This window comes from Oncorhynchus tshawytscha, linkage group LG14 (assembly GCF_018296145.1).
Source record: "Oncorhynchus tshawytscha isolate Ot180627B linkage group LG14, Otsh_v2.0, whole genome shotgun sequence".
NCBI classification, from domain to species: Eukaryota; Metazoa; Chordata; class Actinopteri; order Salmoniformes; family Salmonidae; genus Oncorhynchus; species Oncorhynchus tshawytscha.
Genome location: NC_056442.1, coordinates 38987899 through 39012137, shown reverse-complemented (window position 1 = coordinate 39012137; position 24239 = coordinate 38987899). Strand labels below are relative to the sequence as shown.

Here is a 24239-nt window from a genome sequence, read left to right as displayed (position 1 = left end):
GAAATACACAGATTCAAAGAGGATCATTATCTTTTTGTCGAAGAAGTTAATGAATTCATCACTGCTGAAGTAAAGTTAAAGCAATCCTCTCTTTGGGAATGCTGCTTTTTAATTAGCTTTGCAACAGTATAAAAAGTACATTTTGGATTGTTCTTACTCTCCTCAATTAGGTTGGAAAAATAGGCTGGTCGAGCAGCAGTGAGGGCACTTCGATATTGCACAGTACTGTCTCTTCAAGCTAGTCGGAAGACTTACAGTTTGGTGGAGCACCATTTCCATTCTAATTTTCTGGAAGCTTGTGTAAGGGCTTGGGTATTTTATGTATACCAGGGAGCTATTTTCTTTTGACAAATGTTTTTAGGGGTGAGACTGCATCTAGGGTGTAGTGCAAGGTTAAATTTAGATCCTCAGTTAGGTGGTTAACTGATTTTTGTACACCGACGTCCTTGGGTAGGTGAAGGGAGTCTGGAAGGACATCTATGAATTTTTGGGTTGTACGAGAATTTATAGCGCAGATTTTGACAATCCTTGGTTGGGGTCTGAGCAGATTATTGGTTGCCATTGCAAACTTAATAAAATGGTGGTACGATAGTCACGGATTATAAGAAAAAACATTTAGATCCACAATATTTATTCCACGGGACAAAACTAGATCCAGGTTATGACTGTTGCAATGGGTAGGTCCGGAGAGATGTTGGACAAAACCCACTGAGTCGATGATGGCTCTGAAAGACTTTTGGAGTGGGTCTGTGAACTTTTCCATGTGAATATTGAAATCACCAAAAAATGTAATATTATCTGCCATGACTACAAGGTCCGATAGGAATTCAGGGAACTCAGAGAGAAAAGCTGTGTACGGCCCAGGAGGTCTGTAAAAGGTAGTTATAAAAAGTGATTGAGTAGGCTGCATAGATTACATAACTAGACGCTCAAAAAAATGAAAACACTATTTGATTTATTTTTTGTTGAAATTTGCTGTCGTAAATGTTAGCAACACTTCCGTCTTTGCGCAATGCGCTGTGGATATAATCACTAGTGTAACCAGGAGGAGGGGCCTCATTTAACAAAGTAAATTCATCAGGCTTGAGCCATGTTTCAGTCAGGCCAATCACATCAAGGTTATGATCAGTGATTAGTTAATTGACTATGACTGCTTTGGAAGGGAGGGATCTAACATTAAGTAGCCCTATTTTAAGATGTGAGATATCACAATCTCATTCAGTAATGACAGGCATGGAGGAGTTCTTTATTTCAGTGAGATTGCTAAGGCGAACACCGCCATGTTTAGTTTTGCCAAACCTAGATCGAGGCACAGAGATGGTCTCACTGGGGATAGCTGAGTTGACTACACTGACTGTGCAAGTGGCAGACTCCCCTAAGCTGTCAGGTTGGTTAGCAGCCTGCTGCCTGGCCTGCACCCTATCTCATTGTGAAGCTAGAGGAGTTAGAGCCCTCTCTCTATATTGATAGATAAGATGACTAAATGCAGGTTACAGTTTGAAAAATGTGCGATCAACTACAATAGGCATGGCCAAACGTTCATTCCTCTTCCTTCTTACAGGCGTTGTTATGCCACCCAACTGGGCCCTATGTTACATGTTTGCCAGGCAGTTGCAGCAGTTGTACATATTGTAGGTGTACCTCAATGTAACTGGGTCTCCGTAACTGGCAGCACAGCTTCTGGCTGAGAGCGTTTTATATACACTCTTCTATATCAGCCTCTGTGGCACTGCAGGCCCAGAGTCATGCACTTACAGGAAACACTTGCTCCCAGCCTCTTCTCTTTCTTCTCTCCATCTCGCGTTGTCTTGCACTTCTGACTTTTTCATCTGCACCGTTTTATCTGTGGCCGCATCTCAACCTATTTTCCAGGTCGTCTTGGCAACCCGGGTGCAAACACAAAACGATACCTGCCCTGTGCACTTAACACTTGAGTAGATTTATCTGTTCATCTGTTATAGCTCCTTTCTGCCTACCTGATGAAAAAACGACTCTTTCTTCTATTTAAACAGAAAGAAACACATTTTAGAAGTAAAAAAAAAAAGATCCAAGGTCTGGCACATTTCTATTTTAGTATTCCTTTTATGAGGTTTCAGTTCGTTGCTACTTAAATCCCTATTCACCATTTGACATTTTGGAACCTATACAGAAAAACCACATGATTTCACATGCGGAAAATCACCTGATTTCACGTGAAATAATTTGAAAACGTGTTTTTGGAATACTTCACGTGTGAACATGTGAAATCCATGTGGTCTTTCTATAAGGGAGGGGAATTCTCCATGTTTCAAAGTAGAGCACATATGCCGCATATATACAGTGCATTCAGAAATTATTCAGACCCCTTGACCTTTTCCACATTTTGTTACGTTACAGCCTTATTCTAAAATGGATAAAATGATTTTTTTCCCCCCTCATGAATCTACACACAATAACCCATAATGACAAAGCGAGAATAGGTTTTTAGACATTTTTGCGCATTTATTACAAATTGTATTTTTGCAACTTGATTGGAGTCCACCTGTGGTAAATTCAATTGATTGGACATGATTTGGAAAGGATGTCTATATAAGGTCCCACAATTGATAGTGCATGTCAAAGCAAAAACCAAGCCATGAGGTCGAAGGAAATTGTCCATAGAGCTCCGAGACAGGATTGTGTTGAGGCACAGATCTGGGTAAGGGTACCAAAACATTTCTGCAGCATTGAAGGTTCCCAAGAACACAGTGGCCTCCATCATTCTTAAATGGAAGACGTTTGGAACCACCATGCTTCACCATTCCTATGGTGAAGCATGGTGGTGGCAGCATCATGCTGTGGGGATGTTTTTCAGCGGCAGGGACTGGGAGACAAGTCAGGACTGAGGAAAAGAGCAAAGTACAGAGAGATCCTGGATGAAATCCTGCTCCAGAGCGCTCTGGACTTCAGACTGGGGCAAAGGTTCCCCTTTCAACAGGACAATGACGCTAAGCACACAGCCAAGACAACACAGGAGTGGCTTCAGGACAAGTCTCTGAATGTCCTTGAGTGGCCCAGACAGAGCCCGGACTTGAACCCAATCAAACTTCTCTGGAAAGACCTGAAAATAGCTGTGCTGCAACACTCCCCATCCAACCTGACAGAGCTTGAGAGGATCTGCAGAGAAGAATGGGAGAAACTCCCCAAATACAGGTGTGCCAAGTTCGTAGCGTAACACCCAAGAAGAATCGAAGCTGTAATCGCTGCCAAAGGTGCTTCAACAAAGTACTGAGTAAAGGGTCTGAATTCTTATGTAAATGTCATATTTCAGGTTTTTTTGTAATGCATTTAGGATCTTGTATTAATACATAATACAAAAACCTGTTTTTGCTTGGTGGTATTGTGTGTAGATGGATGAAATCATTGTTTTTCCTCATCAATTTTAGAATAAGGCTGTAACGTAACAAAATGTGGAAGAAGTCTAGGGGTCTGAATACTTTCCTAATGCACTGTACATCTATGGAGACTGAGAAGCAATTTAAGGGGAAACAGTCTCTCAATAACTTTAATGCACTAGAAAGACTAGTCCTTTGGGGACTTTCTCCCCTCTGTGTTAATTTGCAGTCACAAGGTCGTTAGTAGGGAAGAAGGGAAATGCCAGAACACACCCGTCAATTACTTCAGATTGCATAAGGCATTGCCCACAATTGGCATCTCAAGGTCATTTTTGATCTGCAAGGTTGTCTGTACTAATAAATTATGTAAATTACCTAATTCATGCATTAATCTTTTGATGATAATTGCATACCTACAGAGATGTAAATTAGAAATGTAAGATAAAGTGAAAGATAGATATAAACAATTGGCATACCCTCATTGAAGCCTTTGACATTAGTAATATAATGCCAGCTTGTGGTAAAGATGTAGAATCTTAATTTGATCCACCCTGTTGAAGGATAACTTTCCTGCAATGGTTTTAAAAGGCTTCTGAAGTTTGTAATTTCCACTTAGAAATTTCAGACTTGATTTTCCCTAATGAAAAAGGTATCATCCCCTACAAAAATGTCCATTAATTATAATCCGCATAATAATTCACATTTCCTGTTGCTGCAGGATTATTTTCCTGTTGTAGTAAACTGACTCAAATTAAGATCCTACATCTGTAGGTTATTTGCTGCATGTCATCATTCATACATTTAATTCACAAAGTAATTCACTTCCCTATGTGTACAATGATGTAGCATTAGATACAAAGCTACCGTAGACTCATGTTCAGAGGCTAATGCATGTTCACATATTTTCATTGGAGTCAGAATACTTTCTCAGAGCTTTTAGTCATGCAGAACTAAAGAGAAGAAAATAAACATAAGACTTCAATATGCTTATGTCTAGCTGGCAACAACCATTTTTATCAACGGTTAGCACCCTGTATCCAGTCCTGCAGCCAAGAGAAAGATCACCCCCATTAGGCTCCCAAGCAACACATGCATTTTCTTACTATGTGATAATAGAGAGAATCTGCCAAAAAAAAAGAGTAAGACGTGTATGTACAGTAGTATCTCAAATAGCTGTTGATGAAAACGTGTTTTGGCTTCCTGTCCCAGTAGCTGGGCACTGACAGGCACACACACGGTTCTCTGTCACACACAGTGATGAGTTGGTGTGATAAAGAAGGTGTGAGATAAGTGAGGCTCAGTCAGTCGTCAACTCAGAGGTTGACTGTGTTTCTCATCACCAATCACACTTCTGTCAGCTCTTGGGATGCAGCAGGCAGTCAGCCACAATGCCTTGGACAATTACAGCCTACTCCTCCTATCTATCTCTCTCTCTCTCTCTCTCAATTCAATTCAAAGGGCTTTATTGGCATGGGAAACATGTGTTAACATTGCCAAAGCAAGTAAGGTAGATAATATACAAAAATTAAATAAACAATAAAAATGAACAGTAAACATTACACATACAGAAGTTTCAAAACACTAAAGACTCTTTCTGTCTCTCTCTCTGTCTCTCTCTCTGTCTCTGTGTGTGTCTCTGTCTCTCTCTGTCCACCCTGCACAGGCTACAGCCTCATCTGTAAAGCCTAAGGGCAGATCCTAAACAGTACTATGAATGCCAGCCCTCCCACCCTTTCTCCACCGTAGATGTTTTTTCAATGAGGCCCATTCTGCTTGGAGGCTTATAACATATTTTTGGAGATTTTTTGGGGGTGTCGCCAACATTTTCGTCTGAGCGCTCGAGGGGATTGGAAATGGGCACTGTTGTATCATCCTTATGTGGGCCCACTGTTACAGTATTGGGATTTTTGGAATGTGACTTGATCTGGAGGATTATTTGCTGAAGTTTGGGTGTTGCGTCTTTGCATTCATGTTCATAACTGAGTGAAGAGGGAAGAAGGCCTAGATTGAAAATTACTTATTTTGCTTTCAAGTGTTCAACCTACGGTCCCATTTCTCTGAAAGCTTTGGTTTGTGTTGTATAAGGGTGCGTTTATGAGCCAGTTCTGGGAGGTAACAGCTCCGCTCTGCTACAGCTTTGCTAAGCAGCCACTGCATAGGCAGGTGTGATTTGAACTGAGTGGGGTTTTCTGTCTGTACAGAAAACCACAAGATCAAAGAGTACCGAAGCTTTGTTTTTCTCTTCTGCTACTCTTTTTCTTTTCAACACACATGTAATAACCCCAGCAGTTCTGGTTGTCACATTTAGGCCATTTGTTAAGTGTACAAATATATACGTATATATTTGTATTCAAATTGTAGGTAAATGCATTAAACTGCTTTTATAGTATGTTGCATTATCAGTGCATATCTGAACATTACAGAAGGCAAGCAACATTTATTTACCAATTAGATTAAATGTCTACACACACACACACACACACGGCCTCATATGAAGACCCCCTCTTATTTTTAAACCACGGTGATTTCATTGCCATGGAATTCATACAGTCAGACAAACATATGCTGTGAACTCCAGCTCCAGATACTGCAGAGGGTAAAGTGTACTCAAAGGGATTCATGATGAATGGGACCCTTGTCTGTGAAAACACTGATTTCTCTCCACTATCGTGCCTTGTGCATGTCTGATTTAGAATTGAATATTTGTCTTTTTATAGTAGGAAATGAATGACCCTAAGACGAGTAGTTAATGAGAAGCATGAGGAGAACAGTCAGTCATGCTGTGTTTGCATGTGGCTGATGATGACATGTTCTGTCATACTGATCTGTATTATACTGAAAACAAGACTCCTCTCTATGTGTTCTAACCTTGTTCTCGTCTCTCTCCCTTCTCCTGGTTCTGCTCTGCAGGCAGTGGCCCCATCCAGCTCTGGCAGTTTCTGCTGGAGCTTCTGACGGACAAATCCTGTCAGTCCTTCATCAGCTGGACGGGAGACGGCTGGGAGTTCAAGCTGTCCGACCCTGACGAGGTGAGAGGTCATGACCCCCCCCCCACCACTGACCTTACATGGCATGGGGGCCCTAAACAGTTAGACAGAGGAGGTTGATCTCTTTTTAATGTGATGCCAACAACACTGTCATTTGCCTCACTTAGACTTAAAGGAACCTTAGTGGTATCAGGTACATTTAGCTACATTAAATATCGATCCATGTCAAGAGTAGACATGTACACGATAACATTGTATTGTGAGGTTAGTGCAGAGCTCTGTCTCAAGTTTGATACACAGTGTAACAGGGAGCCTTTTCCCTCTGTGACTCAGGTGGCTCGGAGGTGGGGGAAGAGGAAAAACAAGCCCAAGATGAACTACGAAAAGCTGAGCCGAGGCCTGCGCTACTACTACGACAAGAACATCATCCACAAGACATCAGGGAAGCGCTATGTCTACCGCTTTGTCTGTGACTTAAAAAGCCTGCTGGGATACACCCCCGAGGAGCTCCACGCCATGCTGGACGTCAAGCCTGATGCGGACGAGTGAAAACAGGGATGAGAGAAGAGGAGAGTAAAGGAGCCGAGGGGACTAGGGCTCAGAGATTGATATTTACCCTCTGGTAAAAGGGGGCGTCCATTTTGGGACCAAACATGTTCATTCTTAACACCTAAACTGTGGTCTGTATCATTTTGAGCTGTTGTCAAACGATGTTCAGAAAGAAAGCACTATGCCAAATGTGCAAATTCATAATTTGTTGCATTTGAGATAGATACAGGTATTACTTAGTAACTCAAGGCAAATGGAAAGCCATCAATTAGAATAGAGTGGCCATTTAGCCTAAGTAGGACAAAGAACTGTCATTGAGGAAGAGGGCCAAGAGACAGTGAAGGATTCATTTTTAGGGAAGGACATTGCATGGATGGAGAGTTCCTTCTATGGAATTTGTTGCCAAATTAAAAATGGAAAGTAGTGGAAGTAGGTCACTGTTTCTATGCCACTGCACACAATAGGCATTGGGTAGAGTTCTCAGCTTGGACCAAAAAAGTATTTTTATTTTCTACTGTTGTTTCAGAAGCATAATGTTTGTGCCAGTATTATCGTTGAGATTGTACTGTTGAGTCTCAGTCCGACCAGGGTTCCCCTGTTTAGTGTTTTTATGCTGATGAAGCTATTCTGAAACCAAACATTGCACCATTTAAGGCTAAGTTAGTCCTGTCTCCTCTCTGCGAAAGCCCAATAACTGAAACATGCTGATTTGATTATACAGACGACACTAGACACAGGCCTTTTTACTCATTTTCATAGGTTGGATAGAGAATAACTTACTCATACCAAGAACGGTTGATAGACAACTGAAAGTAACCATTGCTTTAAAACTGACGCTTTCTCCTTTGCACATTTGCCGCATCGCTATAGAAATATACTGTCTGCCACCAGGACTTTGCAGATTGCATACATTACTGTCCTGCCACCAGTAATACAAGTCCTTAGACACCCTTTCTGTGGTGAGTTTTGAAAGTATTTGGACACAAAAGAGTCAAACGTGCTCAATCTGTATATTAAGTGGTTTTCCATGCCCCCATTTTAGCATTGTTTTAGACGAGAACAAAGAGGGAGGGACCTGTTGTCGACAGATTGAATTGCGAGCCGTGTACATGAGGGATTGTTTTTGTCGGAAAGCTTAGGAATGTAGAGTGTACTGTATTTTTGTGTGTTATGTGGTGTTCTCTGAATGAAGGGACGCTGCCATAGATAGGTAAGGTATATCGAGGTGCATGATGGTAGTAGGATGAAAAGATAAGGGTTCGAAGCAAGGAGTATCAACTTTGGATGACTGTTTGAAGAAGAGGACTGGGTGGTTTTGGGAGGGAACCGTCGAGTTGTGAAGTCAAAGAGAATGATCATCATTATGGCATGAGGATGAGATTAATGCTTGTGCCGCTGCACAGCTTGGAGGCTTTTGTTAACTGAAGTGTTTGTATAGATGCTCCCTTTCACCACTGTCGGAGGAGGTAGAGATCTATAGGAAACGGGACTACCATAAACAGTTGAGCTAAAGGACTACTTGGAGAGATGTGGCATTGTATGCTATTTTCTTACCATGCTTTGTACATGCTTTTCTATTGTTTCTAAGATAAAAGGACATCCCATTCAGTATATGAAATGGATGAATGAAATTATATGCCCTGAAAACTGTATGTACTTGTGCGGCTTGCTGAAGATCCACAGTAGTTTTGCTGGTTGCTCGTCAGTGGGAACATGGCTGTACGCAGGCATTATGGGAAAAGCCGAAGTCAAGAAATATCATCTTAAAATACAAATGTTATTGTTTACAGTGGCTGAATGTTACCCATATTGATGAAAATAGGTTTTGAAATGTCTATTTGTACAGATTGTATTTCCTAACGCTTTATTAAGACCCAGATTAAACAAATAAGCAAGAGACTAAGCAGGAATAATAACCAAACCCATGTGAGGTCTGGGCGATAGATAACGCTTTGGGTATGTCCACCATCCTGGAGGACAGGGACCGTTATTCCCTCGTGTTCAAAGTGTTGTTTCTGCTTTGATCTTTTGATTTGTTGGAAAGCACTCAGCGTTAGGACTCAGCGAAGAGATTTGGCTGGACTGACTGTAGTTCCCCCTTGAGATTATAGGAAAGCGATTTCTTTCCATATTAGTTACTTTTTAGTTGGGCAACTAACCACAGAGTTGGTACTTCAAGTGTCGGTCAGCATAAACACACACCCACACACACAAACATGTAATTGTGTAGAGAAGATTGAATTCTCTTGAACAAGTCAATCCACCCAGTCTCTGTGGTTCCGTCGTTTATGCACGCTACATGACCAGGATTCACATCACTGTTTGATTATTACTGTTCAGATGTTTTTACTTCAAAGAATGTTTTTTTTTAAATGTTAGGACAACTGTTCAGATATTTAAATATATGCTTAACTTGATGTTGACGATGCCTTCCAGCTCCAAGCCAGTCACCATTTTGAGTAGATCAGAATATAATATCTTTGTCTGTTTAAATGGAACATATACTGTGTCTGTTTGGACTTCAAAGTCAAGTTTGTTTCAGTAAATGTCATATACGTTAAGTTGTAGACACAAGTATTGCACAGCTATTTCTAAATGGACTAAATGCATACATACACAGATACCTTACCATATTACCATATCTCAAACTGATCCATTAGGAAACCTGTTTTGTTATGGATGGTGTTGTTTTTTGTATATTTTATAGTGTTTCTGTATTTTTGTTAATGAGATACTTTTTATGTATTTAGTTCACAAACATTTGAATATTTTTCAATAATTTATATTTTATAAAAGAAAAAGACAGACAGCTGGTGCTTTCATGGGAAATAAAGGTAGCACAGGAAAAAATGTAGCGATTTTCTTTCGATATAGAGAATAGACCTTTCTGTTAAAGAAAAAGGCTGATGCTGGCCCATCATTGATTTCTGCTGGAAAGTTTTATAAACTGAAGCTTCTATTTCTTAATGTACTTTTAAAAAAAATATGTCATAAAAAAATATATGTGAACAAATATTTCATACTTTGTGTGTATTGTGTGGTTATTTCTTCTAATATTACCAGAGCAAAAAAGGCGTTTGAAACATTACATCTATACTGTAACTTACAGTACATTGAGCTCTTAACATGAAAGAAATCAGAAATTGCAGTCTTACTTGGCTTCCTGGTCTTGACTACATGCCAAAAGAAAGGTTAGTCAGCTCTTTGTAAACACAATAAAAGTAGATACAGAAGTGTCTCCTGTACACATTATTATCCTCACAATATTTCTATGTACTCATTTTAATAACTACCTGGGCATATACTAGGCCCATACACATCACACATTGTATATTAATAACTCACATCCAAAACCTGCCTGAGCAAGTCAGTATATCACTCAACCATGATAACACTTAAGACTGTGTTTACACAGGCAGTCCATTTCTGATCTTTTTCCTATTAATTGGGCTTTTGACCAATAAAATCAGATATTTTCACATCAGATCTTATTCAGAGCTGATCTGATTGGTCAAAAGACCAATTAGTGAAACAAAAGATCAGAATTGGGCTGCCTGTGTAAATGCAGCCGAATACAGTACATCTACATGTGCAGATCAATAGTATGTCTTGGTCTCAGTTTAGGCCTGGTGGCAGATGCAGGTCCACTCTGAAAGGCATGCTGGGATGTCGCTGGCGGGTACCTGGTTAACGAGCCTGTCACTTCCACGGCGATGGGTGACGTCAAAGCAGAAGCAGGCACACTGGGCCCATTCATGTGTTTGTAACCCTAGGGTCCTAGCAATTCCACTTCAGATAAAAACCATACAGGCCGTGGCCCGCTCCCCAGCCGGTGCCCTGGCCGACACAGCACAGCTGTCTGGCTCCTCTAGAACAGCACACTGGACAAAAGGCCAAGGACCAGTCCCAATAGAGACTAGTGTCTTCATACCACAGTCACAGAATTGTCTCTACCATACTAAGCTTTATCAGTTATTGGCATAAAGATGAAAAATGTTATATTCCTTTACTGGGATGACAATGTATGCTTGGTGTGAGATTGAAATCCTTGAAATCCGTACCTTATTTAAGACGTTTTGTACATCAAAAACCAAATAGGAAGATCCTTGCTGAGATGTTCAATAGCGTGCAATATGCTCATGGTTCAAATAAGCTGTATGGAAGAAGCTTAGGTTAGAACTCTAGTATTAAAACTATAGTCTCAGACTCCTTAACAATGGCATCATTTTTACTGGGACTTGGATGCAAAATCACTAAAACTTCTTGTACCTGCAAGTTTTTATAAATACAGTAGACAGGATGTAGATGCTGACACTCATGCATGCACACATGCGAGCACCTACACACAGACACACTGGCTAATTTTCGAATGGACTGGAGGAGCATGTGCAGAGGGTGGCTTAGGTGATGCAGGTGGCTCTTCTAACATTTCAGATTCCACCCCGTGGGTTTGTGATCCAGACCAGACACTATAACCAGGCCCCTCGTGCCAAAGAACCTGGAACAAAACCCAACACATCATGATACCATTCACACTTGTTGGTTTCACATCCAAAGAGAGAGAGAGAGACAAAGCACTCAGATGAGGTGTGGACTTCACATGGTTATTTGTTTGTATCTCAATCAACTCACAGACCCCAAAAACCAAATCACTGCTATAAAGAGAAAAGAGAGAGAACATAACAGCGGAATAGAAGAGTAAACCGTAGCGCCTGGTGGTGGCACCAAGATGTCAGGAGACGGAGATGTCTGCCTCCCTGTCTGAGACCCCATGTCGCTCACAGCTTACTCCACTCCAGAAATGGAGAGAGACACATTTGTCAGACTTCAACCCAAATATTTATCTAAAGGCCTCGCTTGCAGAGCTTCATCTGTCTCCTACGCCTAGTCTTTTAAACAGGAGTGAGAAAGGAGGAGGAGGATAGAGCACACTAAGGTTCAGACTGAGATAGCTGCACTACAGAGGTTGGTGAAATGTGTTGTTCAACACGGTTCAGGATGACATGTTCTGTTAAGATGAAAAGACTGAGATGCAGGAGTGGGATAGGACCTTTGACTGGCCCTGTGCTGTGTTTACTGCCATTAGATTCTCCTAACCACCGAACCTTACCAGGCAAAACTCCTGGTCCTACTTAGTAAGCACTGTATGTTGTGCAGGCCTATTGCGTAGTTGGTTCAGCAATTTGTCTAGGATGGTAGGGCCCATGATTCCTCCCTGATCTCTGCCTCTCTCAGTACTTAATCACAGCTCCTCTGTAGGGAGAGAGGGAGAGTGTGACGCAGACAGATACAGCTCACTGCTTCCATTACGCAGAGAAGGCATGAAATATGACCAACATTCCCCTTGGCCCCCCATTGGCAGTAACACAACAGAGTTGGTTCTATTCTGGTCTTATTGTTCTCCATGGTAGAGTTTTCTTGTTTGAGTCAATATGGACCCAGGGTAGGAGTGGTGTCTGGGGAACACATAAACACATTGTCCCATGTCCGTTACAAGAGACAGTATCTTTTCCAACGGTCTGACCCTTCTCATGGTTACTGCTGTGACCAAACATAATTCAGAGACGAAGGATTTACACAATCACCACAGTTGTCAGAGACTGAATAAACACCCAGAAAGCAGTGACACTTTTAAGATGTTTGACATTTACGGAACATTCATGTAATTAACAAACTTGATTGACATACAAAAGAAGACATTGTATTTACTATGACTTCCCACTCGGGGAAAAGGAGGTAGTCAATCTCCTGCTTTTTTTATTTTCATTCTCATTCATCTGTGTGTATTGTGGTGGAGGAGATGGGTTGACCCACATGTCACTGCAGGTGGAGGACTGTATTATACAGGTTTATGAAGGTCACGGCTGGGGCATCCTCAGCTTGGGCTGCAATTTGCATTTTTATTGCTGTTGTCGCATCCCCAGTTAATATGCCATTGACTCCCAAAGGCACCCTTGGTCCTCGTGGTAGCCCTGCTGAAATGAGAGGCAGTCTTGGGGCTGGTAGACTGCCCGCCCTGCATTCATGAGGGCCTGGGTACCAGGGACCTGGCATTCTGGGCAGGAAATGGACTGGCTTCACATGGTAATGTGGACTTTCCATTAGTAATGGTGATTGATTTACAACCCAGGCACTACAGTACCTGTCAGATACAGGGCCACAATGAGGGGGGTGGCTTCTTTGTGAGGAGGTGAAGGAGTAGATGTGTGTTTGAGGAGTGAGTGGAGTGGTCTTGCCCGGTTAAGGGGAGAGTGAGAAGGGTTGGTGGGGTGAAGGGATGGTCGTGAATGTGTGGAGCCACTCTCCTGCATTGATTATAAAACGTATTCTCCAGACCACAAGAACAAAGGGGAACGGTAATACGCTATAATTTATTTTCCTGAATAAAGGTCATTTTCAAATTTGGTTCTTAAGAGGCCAATTTATTACTTGACTTGAATACAGACACTGAATTTGATATTTATAGGTGTAGAAGCGTTTCAGTTGGACATACTGTAAGAATGTGATTCCATGCATGTGTTCCTCTGTCTGTACAAGTGGATTGTGTGTGTGTGAGCATGCACGGGTGTTTGTGTGTGTGTGTGCAGCTGGATTAGAACAGGTTTTGGTCACTGTCCAGTTGTAGGACCGAATGTTTTCACTTCTCTTTTACAGCGGGTCGGTTGGGATTCAACAACTTTCCCAGGACATCTGTTCAGAGCGCCCACGTTAGAGCCCTTGGCCAATCAGACGGCTTTGAACGCCCCTCAGACCAGTGTGTGCGTGCTTTGATTGGCAGCTGGAGCCAGGGCCCAGAAAGGGAAGGCCTGAGAATTTTCCGAAACATTTTCTTCTCTGCCTTGGTTCTCGCCAACATCTGCTTCCAATCACAGTCAGCGAGTAGCCCCCCCCCTCCCCCCAGTCTGGCTTTCTTACAAACACACACCAGTCCCATGCTGGCCACCCCCTCAACTCCTGCCACTGCTGCCGCCCACCCCTCAAAGGCCCACAGTCCACTCTCTTTCTGTTATGGACCCTCCACTCCCTAGCCCTCTCTACTCCCCCTCGCTTGTAATGAGTCCATGCATTACATTCATGATGAGTATGATTTTTTTCCATGGTTTGGATTTGAAAGCTTTCAAATAACCTTCTACAACTGAGGAAAGTGTTAATTGTCTAGCTTTGTCTGAGGTTCATTAAGTCTGTCAGCAAATTAAGCTGATTTAATTACATTTTATAAAGTCATTATTACAATAAATCAAAACAATATTATCTTCTAATGTCCTTGGTAAAAAATATAACTGGCTTGAGAGGAGATGTTTTCCATTGTGGGTGTGAGAGTTGTGGGTGGGTGAAAAGAGAGTGGATCAGATATGGATGTCTTAAATTAAGGTAAAGTGAACACACAGACACTAACACGCTAACACACTAATGCACACGTACACGCACAGCTGCATCATGGAACTGCTGCTCTCAGCACCCCACTCCCACCCTCTCCCTGAGAAAACAGAGTCAACCCTTTCGTTCTTCACCAAAGCCCCATGGCTTCCACTCTCTGTCTTTTCTCTTTCTTCTTGTATGTAGCCTGCCTTTCCCCCTTTACTAATGCTTTCAACCCCCAGCCCCTCCCCACTAATTAAACTACTTCAGCCTCATGTGTGGTCAGTTGTAGCTCTTCTTGCGTGACTTTCAACCATGCAGAGAGAATCAATAAACAGTGAAAACCCTGCTTATCAAAGCAGGCACTTTTCATACATATTCAGAAATAAGCATGGTGAATCACTGTAGTCAAAGAAAAACACACAACCTAAGGAGCTCTTACTGGAGTTCTCAGCGGCGTTCGCAGGAGGTTGTCTCACTGTATTATTTCTGCCTCTGAGGCTTCAAGGCTAAACATGGGAAACAAGTTTCCTGGAGAGAAAAGTTAGTCAGAGAAAGGTTAAGGATTTTTCCAACTCACACTAACATGTGCTATACAACCTGTACTGTGCAGTACATGTGCTGTTGACAAACAATGAATGTCAAATTCTGTACATCAATAAATCATGGACAATGAACACTGTAGCTGTGATGCCAGGAGTGAACCACACACTACCATCATTTATTTAACAACCACCGATAAAGGGTATAACAAACATGTTAGCTCTAAGGCACAAACACAAGTCATGGGTTTCTAGTGACCTAAGATGTAGAGACAGACTGTTCTTGAGCTTCCTTCCCATTGACCTTTGACCCTTAACATCATTGGCTCTCTGGCCTGCTCCTGCTGAAGCTGTTGTGATTTAGTGCCCAGTAGTGCTGACTGCTCTTCCTGGATAATCCAGGGCCTGGCCTGGACCTGGCCTGGCAGTAAATCTACTGTCTCTGTCTAGGGAGATAGGGTTCAAACTGCAGACAGGGTTCTTAGGTTGTATCCTTTGCCTAAGACATTTTCTGGTAAATCGCATTGATTCAACCTGGACTGAATGCAAGTAAAACATTACGAGAGATATTTTAATGGACCATCTTCTTGCCTGTTTTTCCTGCACAGGCACTTGTGAAAGTAGAAGAGTTGAGTAAACCTTAGGTTACCTCTGACTGCAGGAATTGCGGTATCCTTGGCAGAGAGCAGAGCTGAGGAGGCAGTAGACAGCCAGGTCATGTTTGGTCTATGGTCTCTGGTTAAGGTGGTCTCTCACCCCTCCACCTCTCATCACTTCACCAGTCTACTCTCACCGTCCATCAGCCTCTCAGAGGTGGCTGACCAGGATGCAAGAGTGCAAGAGTTGCCATAACCAAAAATAAAAACATGGACACAGAACAAGCATGGGTGAATGTGTGTGACTGCAGCCTGTGCTAACTAAGCAGAAGAGGGGAAAATAAAGTCATATTCAGCACCTGCTATCCCACAATCCTTAGTAACTCATGGGGAATTGGTTACCTGCTTCTTGTCTTGATTCACAATAAGGGCTCTATTCAATCCGTATTGCGGAAATTCTACGCTAATGCCAAATAAGAATTTAAAGGCATTTTTCCCTCGTTGGCGGAGACGGCATTTATGGTAAATGCTGCATATGTCGGCTCAATCAGAAATGACCTTTACATTTATATGCCAAAATCTGTAACGCTTTCGCAATAGGGATTGAATAGAGCCCTAAGTATTTTTCTATATTTTTAAGGCTGATTAATCATGTTAATTTATAATACATCTCTATAGCTACCTTACAAATGGTTCCTCAACTGAAGCTAAAGGACAAACCGGGTGACACTTTAAAATGTAAGCAGTTTAGAAAATAAAATGCAAAATGTTCACAAAGTCTTACTTTGATTTAAAACACTAGAAAGTTACAGCAGATATTGTCCTTGTGAGGAATTCAACCCCCCCTCTTTCTTCCAATGGCCACACTGAGTTAAGCAATCTGTGACAACCTTTGGCATCTCAGAGGTTAAAGCTTTGTGGGAAAGGACAAGAGCATTTAGAGTTTTTGTGAAGGCAGACATACACAACATGAATGAACTCACACAACATTAATTGACACATTTTCTTGCAATAACACATTAAAATATCTCGTCTGCCTTGAGCCATAAACTAGGTGGGCGTAAACTTACACAAGAAAACATTCCTAAATTGATCGGTCTGCTGGCCGGTGGCTTTGCCAGTGGTTAGGGCAGCCAGGCCGGCAGGGGAGAAGGCCATTGGGACTTGGGAGGTGCTCTGAGTGGTTTGCTGCCCATGAGTGGGCATCTAGATGGACAGCTATGAGCCCTAAACTGGCAACAGATGGTCATAGGCAGAGTTGCATATCATTGCTCTTTGGGGCTGCAGTTGCTAATGGAAATACAATGTTCTCAAGGGAACTCTCAAGAGCTCCTAAAGGTCAGAGATGATAGTCACCCTTACGTTTTCATTGATTTATTTTCTGTATTTAAAATGTCACAACCTTACTGTTGTAATATGGAAACATCTGAAGGAGTTGATAGACAGGTGATTATGGCTAGATAAGGTTTCAGTTTGGCAAGAACATGGAAACATGTTCTCGTTTCACTGTAGTTCAAAGGTTAACACTGTCTACATTTGGAAACAGAGGTTTCTTGAAGTCATTCCTGGAGTCGTTTGACCTCCAAGCTCTAAAGTTAGTCAGTGGCATATTTTTTGCTTGTTCAGAACACACAAAAAAATCATCATCTCCCATGGCTATTTTCAGTGGAAGGCAACATTTCACAAACCCACAGTGTACAATACCTAGAATTAAGCTTGGTAAGTACCACCACTTCTTTCCAAGGAAGCTGAAATCATGCAATCAACTAAGCCATGTTTCCAGTAATATCTTTCCACAGAATCGTTCTATGTGACTAAGTAGACACATCAGCCCTCTCTCACCTCTCTCACTGTCTCAGTGTGATGTCACAAGATGGCACTGTCCAAGATGACACTGCCCAACAAGATGACACTGTCCAACAAGATGACACTGTCCAACAAGATGACACTGTCCAAACTCCCTCCTATGACCTAGCAGTGCCTGCATGCACCCCCCTCCACCTCTCGCCCCCCTCACTGTCTCAGTGTGATGTCACAAGTCTCAGTGTGATGTCACAAGTCTCAGTGTGATGTCACAAGATGGCACTGTCCAAGATGACACTGCCCAACAAGATGACACTGTCCAACAAGATGACACTGTCCAAACTCCCTCCTATGACCTAGCAGTGCCTGCATGCACCCCCCTCCACCTCTCGCCCCCCCTCACTGTCTCAGTGTGATGTCACAAGTCTCAGTGTGATGTCACAAGATGGCACTGTCCAAGATGACACTGCCCAACAAGATGACACTGTCCAACAAGATGACACTGTCCAAACTCCCTCCTATGACCTAGCAGTGCCTGCATGCACCCCCTCCACCTCTCGCCCCCCCTCCCCCACCCAGCGCTTAGGCCTACATGCGTGTATTTCACAAAAGCCAGAGAGAGAAAATGGGGGGGGAATTAGGAAAAGTTCCCTGGGCCTGCTTCCCAAGCCTGCATTCCACAGAATCAGGCAGCAATATATACAGGGCCCTCCAAGTGACTAAGGCCTAATATAAACCAGAGTCAGGCGTCTGGGTACCAAATCAAATCAAATCAAATCAAATCAAATTTTATTTGTCACATACACATGGTTAGCAGATGTTAATGCGAGTGTAGCGAAATGCTTGTGCTTCTAGTTCCGACAATGCAGTAATAACGAACAAGTAATCTAACTAACAATTCCAAAAAAACTACTGTCTTATACACAGTATAAGGGGATAAAGAATATGTACATAAGGATATATGAATGAGTGATGGTACAGAGCAGCATAGGCAAGATACAGTAGATGATATCGAGTACAGTATATACATATGAGATAAGTATGTAAACCAAGTGGCATAGTTAAAGTGGCTAGTGATACATGTATTGCATAAGGATGCAGTCGATGATATAGAGTACAGTATCAACGTATGCATATGAGATGAACAATGTAGGGTAAGTAACATTATATAAGGTAGCATTGTTTAAAGTGGCTAGTGATATATTTACATCATTTCCCATCAATTCCCATGATTAAAGTGACTGGAGTAGAGTCAGTGACATTGACAGTGTGTTGGCAGTAGCCACTCAATGTTAGTGGTGGCTGTTTAACAGTCTGATGGCCTTGAGATAGAAGCTGTTTTTCAGTCTCTCGGTCCCAGCTTTGATGCACCTGTACTGACCTCGCCTTCTGGATGACAGCGGGGTGAACAGGCAGTGGCTCGGGTGGTTGATGTCCTTGATGATCTTTATGGCCTTCCTGTAGCATCGGGTGGTGTAGGTGTCCTGGAGGGCAGGTAGTTTGCCCCCGGTGATGCGTTGTGCAGACCTCACTACCCTCTGGAGAGCCTTACGGTTGAGGGCGGTGCAGTTGCCATACCAGGCGGTGATACAGCCCGCCAGGATGCTCTCGATTGTGCATCTGTAGAAGTTTGTGAGTGCTTTTGGTGACAAGCCGAATTTCTTCAGCCTCCTGAGGTTGAAGAGGCGCTGCTGCGCCTTCCTCACGATGCTGTCTGTGTGAGTGGACCAATTCAGTTTGTCTGTGATGTGTATGCCGAGGAACTTAAAACTTGCTACCCTCTCCACTACTGTTCCATCGATGTGGATGGGGGGTGTTCCCTCTGCTGTTTCCTGAAGTCCACAATCATCTCCTTAGTTTTGTTGACGTTGAGTGTGAGGTTATTTTCCTGACACCACACTCCGAGGGCCCTCACCTCCTCCCTGTAGGCCGTCTCGTCGTTGTTGGTAATCAAGCCTACCACTGTTGTGTCGTCCACAAACTTGATGATTGAGTTGGAGGCGTGCATGGCCACGCAGTCGTGGGTGAACAGGGAGTACAGGAGAGGGCTCAGAACGCACCCTTGTGGGGCCCCAGTGTTGAGGATCAGCGGGGAGGAGATGTTGTTGCCTACCCTCACCACCTGGGGGCGGCCCGTCAGGAAGTCCAGTACCCAGTTGCACAGGGCGGGGTCGAGACCCAGGGTCTCGAGCTTGATGACGAGCTTGGAGGGTACTATGGTGTTGAATGCCGAGCTGTAGTCGATGAACAGCATTCTCACATAGGTATTCCTCTTGTCCAGATGGGTTAGGGCAGTGTGCAGTGTGGTTGAGATTGCATCGTCTGTGGACCTATTTGGGCGGTAAGCAAATTGGAGTGGGTCAAGGGTGTCAGGTAGGGTGGAGGTGATATGGTCCTTGACTAGTCTCTCAAAGCACTTCATGATGACGGATGTGAGTGCTACGGGCGGTAGTCGTTTAGCTCAGTTACCTTAGCTTTCTTGGGAACAGGAACAATGGTAGCCCTCTTGAAGCATGTGGGAACAGCAGACTGGTATAGGGATTGATTGAATATGTCCGTAAACACACCGGCCAGCTGGTCTGCGCATGCTCTGAGGGCGCGGCTGGGGATGCCGTCTGGGCCTGCAGCCTTGCGAGGGTTAACACGTTTAAATGTCTTACTCACTTCGGCTGCAGTGAAGGAGGGACCGCATGTTTCCGTTGCAGGCCGTGTCAGTGGCACTGTATTGTCCTCAAAGCGGGCAAAAAAGTGATTTAGTCTGCCTGGGAGCAAGACATCCTGGTCCGTGACTGGGCTGGGTTTCTTCCTGTAGTCCGTGATTGACTGTAGACCCTGCCACATACCTCTTGCGTCTGAGCCGTTGAATTGAGATTCTACTTTGTCTCTGTACTGGCGCTTAGCTTGTTTGATAGCCTTGCGGAGGGAATAGCTGCACTGTTTGTATTCAGTCATGTTACCAGACACCTTGCCCTGATTAAAAGCAGTGGTTCGTGCCTTCAGTTTCACACGAATGCTGCCATCAATCCACGGTTTCTGGTTAGGGAATGTTTTAATCGTTGCTATGGGAACGACATCTTCAACGCACGTTCTAATGAACTCGCACACCGTATCAGCGTATTCGTCAATGTTGTTGTCTGACGCAATACGAAACATCTCCCAGTCCACGTGATGGAAGCAGTCTTGGAGTGTGGAGTCAGCTTGGTCGGACCAGCGTTGGACAGACCTCAGCGTGGGAGCTTCTTGTTTTAGTTTCTGTCTGTAGGCAGGGATCAGCAAAATGGAGTCGTGGTCAGCTTTTCCGAAAGGGGGGCGGGGCAGGGCCTTATATGCGTCGCGGAAGTTAGAGTAACAATGATCCAGGGTCTTTCCACCCCTGGTTGCGCAATCGATATGCTGATAAAATTTAGGGAGTCTTGTTTTCAGATTAGCCTTGTTAAAATCCCCAGCTACAATGAATGCAGCCTCCGGATAAATTGTTTCCAGTTTGCAGAGAGTTAAATAAAGTTCGTTCAGAGCCATCGATGTGTCTGCTTGGGGGATATATACGGCTGTGATTATAATCGAAGAGAATTCTCTTGGTAGATAATGCGGTCTACATTTGATTGTGAGGAATTCTAAATCAGGTGAACAGAAGGATTTGAGTTCCTGTATGTTTCTTTCATCACACCATGTCACGTTGGCCATAAGACATACGCCCCCGCCCCTCTTCTTACCAGAAAGATGTTTGTTTCTGTCGGCGCGATGCGTGGAGAAACCCGCTGGCTGCACCGCTCGGATTGCGTCTCTCCAGTGAGCCATGTTTCCGTGAAGCAAAGAACGTTACAGTCTCTGATGTCCCTCTGGAATGCTACCCTTGCTCGGATTTCATCAACCTTGTTGTCAAGAGACTGGACATTGGCAAGAAGAATGCTAGGGAGTGGTGCACGATGTGCCCGTCTCCGGAGTCTGACCAGAAGACCGCTTCGTTTCCCTCTTTTTCTGAGTCGTTTTTTTTTTTTTTTTTTTGGTCGCTGCATGTGATCCACTCGGTTACACTGGTTGTAAGGCAGAACACAGGATCCGCACGAAAAACATATTCTTGGTCGTACTGATGGTGAGTTGACGCTGATCTTATATTCAGTAGTTCTTCTCGGCTGTATGTAAAGAAACCTAAGATGACCTGGGGTACTAGTGTAAGAAATAACACGTAAAAAAACAAAAAACTGCATAGTTTCCTAGGAACGCGAAGCGAGGCGGCCATCTCTGTCGGCGCCGGAACTTTCAATGACAGCCTAGGAACAGTGGGTAAACTGCCTGTTCAGGGGTAGAACGACAGATTGTGCACCTTGTCAGCTCAGGGGTTTGAACTTGCAACCTTTCAGTTACTAGTCCAATGCTCTAACCACTAGGCACCCCGCTGAGTCAATGAAACTTTAAAAGACAAGAGAGAAAAGGGTGGAAGGGAGGGTGGGAGGGTGGAAGGGTGGTGGAAGGCAGTTTTTCACACGCTGCATAGGAGACAAACTCACCTCAGGTCACCGACTTTCCCATACAAGGATCACAGTGACATATGGACATTCGAGTTAGTGTTGTTCATGTTCTGTTGAGGTACCTGGATATGAGTCATAACACACAGTAACAGTCTGTTGAGGTAGGTGGATCTGAGTCATAACACACACTAACAGTCTGTTGAGGTAGCTGGATATGAGTCGTAACACACACTAACAGTCTGTTGAGGTAGCTGGATATGAGTCATAACACACAGTAACAGTCTGTTGAGGTAGGTGGATCTGAGTCATAACACACAGTAACAGTCTGTTGAGGTAGGTGGATATGAGTCATAACACACAGTAACAGTCTGTTGAGGTACCTGGATATGAGTCATAACACACAGTAACAGTCTGTTGAGGTAGGTGGATCTGAGTCATAACACACAGTAACAGTCTGTTGAGGTACCTGGATATGAGTCATAACACACAGTAACAGTCTGTTGAGGTAGGTGGATCTGAGTCATAACACACAGTAACAGTCTGTTGAGGTACCTGGATATGAGTCATAACACACAGTAACAGTCTGTTGAGGTAGGTGGATCTGAGTCATAACACAGTATAAGTGTTTGTGATACTAGTAATAATTCTGACAGTTGTTTGTAGTAAGAACAAGAGAGGTGGTAACTGAAGAAAGAGAAACTATAGCAACGAGTTGAAAAAGGACAAAGGGCAGAAAAACAACTGAGGGGCATAAGGGGGAATAACATGAATCCTGGAGTGACCATTTTCTGCAACAATGCAAACACGCTTACACACTGCTCTTATATGAAGTCACAAAGAGGTCATAACCCCTGGAACCACTTGGCCGCATAGACTCCTGTCCCAACCACTTGTGTGGCACTGTTGTTAGGTCTCTGAGGCAAGGCGAAACAACAGAAAAGCAAACACACACAGAGCTAACTATCTTTAACTGTACGGGCCGGGCTGGGTGCCTGAGTCTATTCAGTGGGACAAACTCCCTCCCTCTCTCCCTCTCTCCCTCCCTCCCAGGCTATTCCAATTCCCACATCATGGGGTTGAGCGGGGAGAGGCAGACTCTCTCCATGGCAATCTCCTGGGCCATGGCTGTTGGCTGGGAAAGGCCAGGGCCCACCGTTCTCACATTCTCCCCCTGCAGCACAGCAAGAAGGCTCAGAGCAGCCCAGAGGCAGATGTGTGGTTGGGGACTTGGCCCGTGCTCCCAGCCTCCAGCCCCAGTGCAGAGGAGAGAAGCAGGGAATGGGAGAGCCAACCAGTGCAGCAGGGGTGTGAGTAGTGTCAGGTGATAAGGAGACTAATATAGAACAGGACAGTCATTGACCGCAGTGTACAGACAAGTAAGAGGAGTTTTATCTTGTTACAGCAGCTTGGGTTGACAAGAACAAACTCTTCCTGAAATGTTCATGCTGATGAATACTTGCATTTATATACTCTGCAGACTACAAATACGCCAACTTTCCAAACTAAGACACTGCACTGCCAAAACACTGACAAAGGACAGACGTGCACCCAACAAGAGTGCTACTTTAGCTCGAACACCCCGTCCCCCATTCCCCTCTGTGCTGCAAAGTAGATAAGGGGGAGGAGAAAGAAAAGGTCTGTTTTTGGGTCAATGACCTGGCAGCCATTAGTGTGTTGCTGTGGAACTATAATCAGGGGCTGTTAGAAAGGACACTCCTTCCCTGGGCTGGCCAGAGGATGTGCTCCGCTAATCAGACACACAAACACACACATACGCGCACACATACGCGCACACACACACACACTGGATCTTCCCTTTCAGCTGTGATTGCACTTTTCACTATCTCTCCCAGCTAAGTGGAGCAGTGGCAGGAAACCACCTTTATCAGACACACATCGCAGCGCTACAACACCCCAGAAGACATCTCTGCAGCGCACCACAAAACAGAGCGCTGAGACCTCACCGGGTTTGAACTAAAACAAAAGCACTCTCTGGGACGTGCATCCCAATGTATTCTCAAGTCTGTTTGGACCGTAAGAAGCTTAAAGAAAATGTAATGCAGCTGTAAACATAAGTGTGTTACACACAAATTAATTTACAGACTCCCATCTGCATCTCATAACTAAATCTCATATCATTTGAAAACCCACCCTGACTAACACCAGCACCATACATTGGTTGTGTAAACACATTGTGTTAAACCAAACTGTTCTCAACTTAAAGACGTTTGTTTATAGCACAGACTCTCCAGTGATGGCAGCTGCTTTGAAAGTAAACTCTGGGGCTTGAGGAGCTCCAATGACATGAGTGTGTTGTCATTATTATACTGTAAGTGATGATTGTCAGTATGCTACCAGACCAAAGCCAGATCTTCATATCTCCCTACACTGCATTGCTTTGAGAGAACATCTGGAGGGACAAAGAGTGTGTGCAGGTGGGGTACTGAACAGCATGCCTTGCTCATAAGAAACATTTTCAAAACTCACTTGGGCTTTTCAATAAATTGACTTAACACAGCTCTCTTGGATTCTTGAATATATCAGACCTTGTTAAATGTAATTAGGGAAGCCTTCCATTTAA

General features: G+C 43.6%; 1 protein-coding gene across 3 annotated transcripts in view; it reads left to right on the top strand.

Moving 5' to 3' along the window:
- LOC112267185 (protein c-ets-1-B) overlaps positions 1 to 9911 on the top strand; it is a 42641-nt gene extending 32730 nt beyond the window's left edge. For all 3 annotated transcript variants that reach the window (XM_024445379.2, XM_024445378.2, XM_024445380.2), the window contains 2 exons: positions 6264 to 6382; positions 6674 to 9911. In XM_024445379.2, the coding sequence (XP_024301147.2) occupies positions 6264 to 6382; positions 6674 to 6889 (335 nt within the window). In that variant the 3' untranslated portion in view covers positions 6890 to 9911. The remainder of the gene's footprint in view (positions 1 to 6263; positions 6383 to 6673) is intronic.
- The last annotated feature ends 14328 nt before the right edge of the window (positions 9912 to 24239 follow it).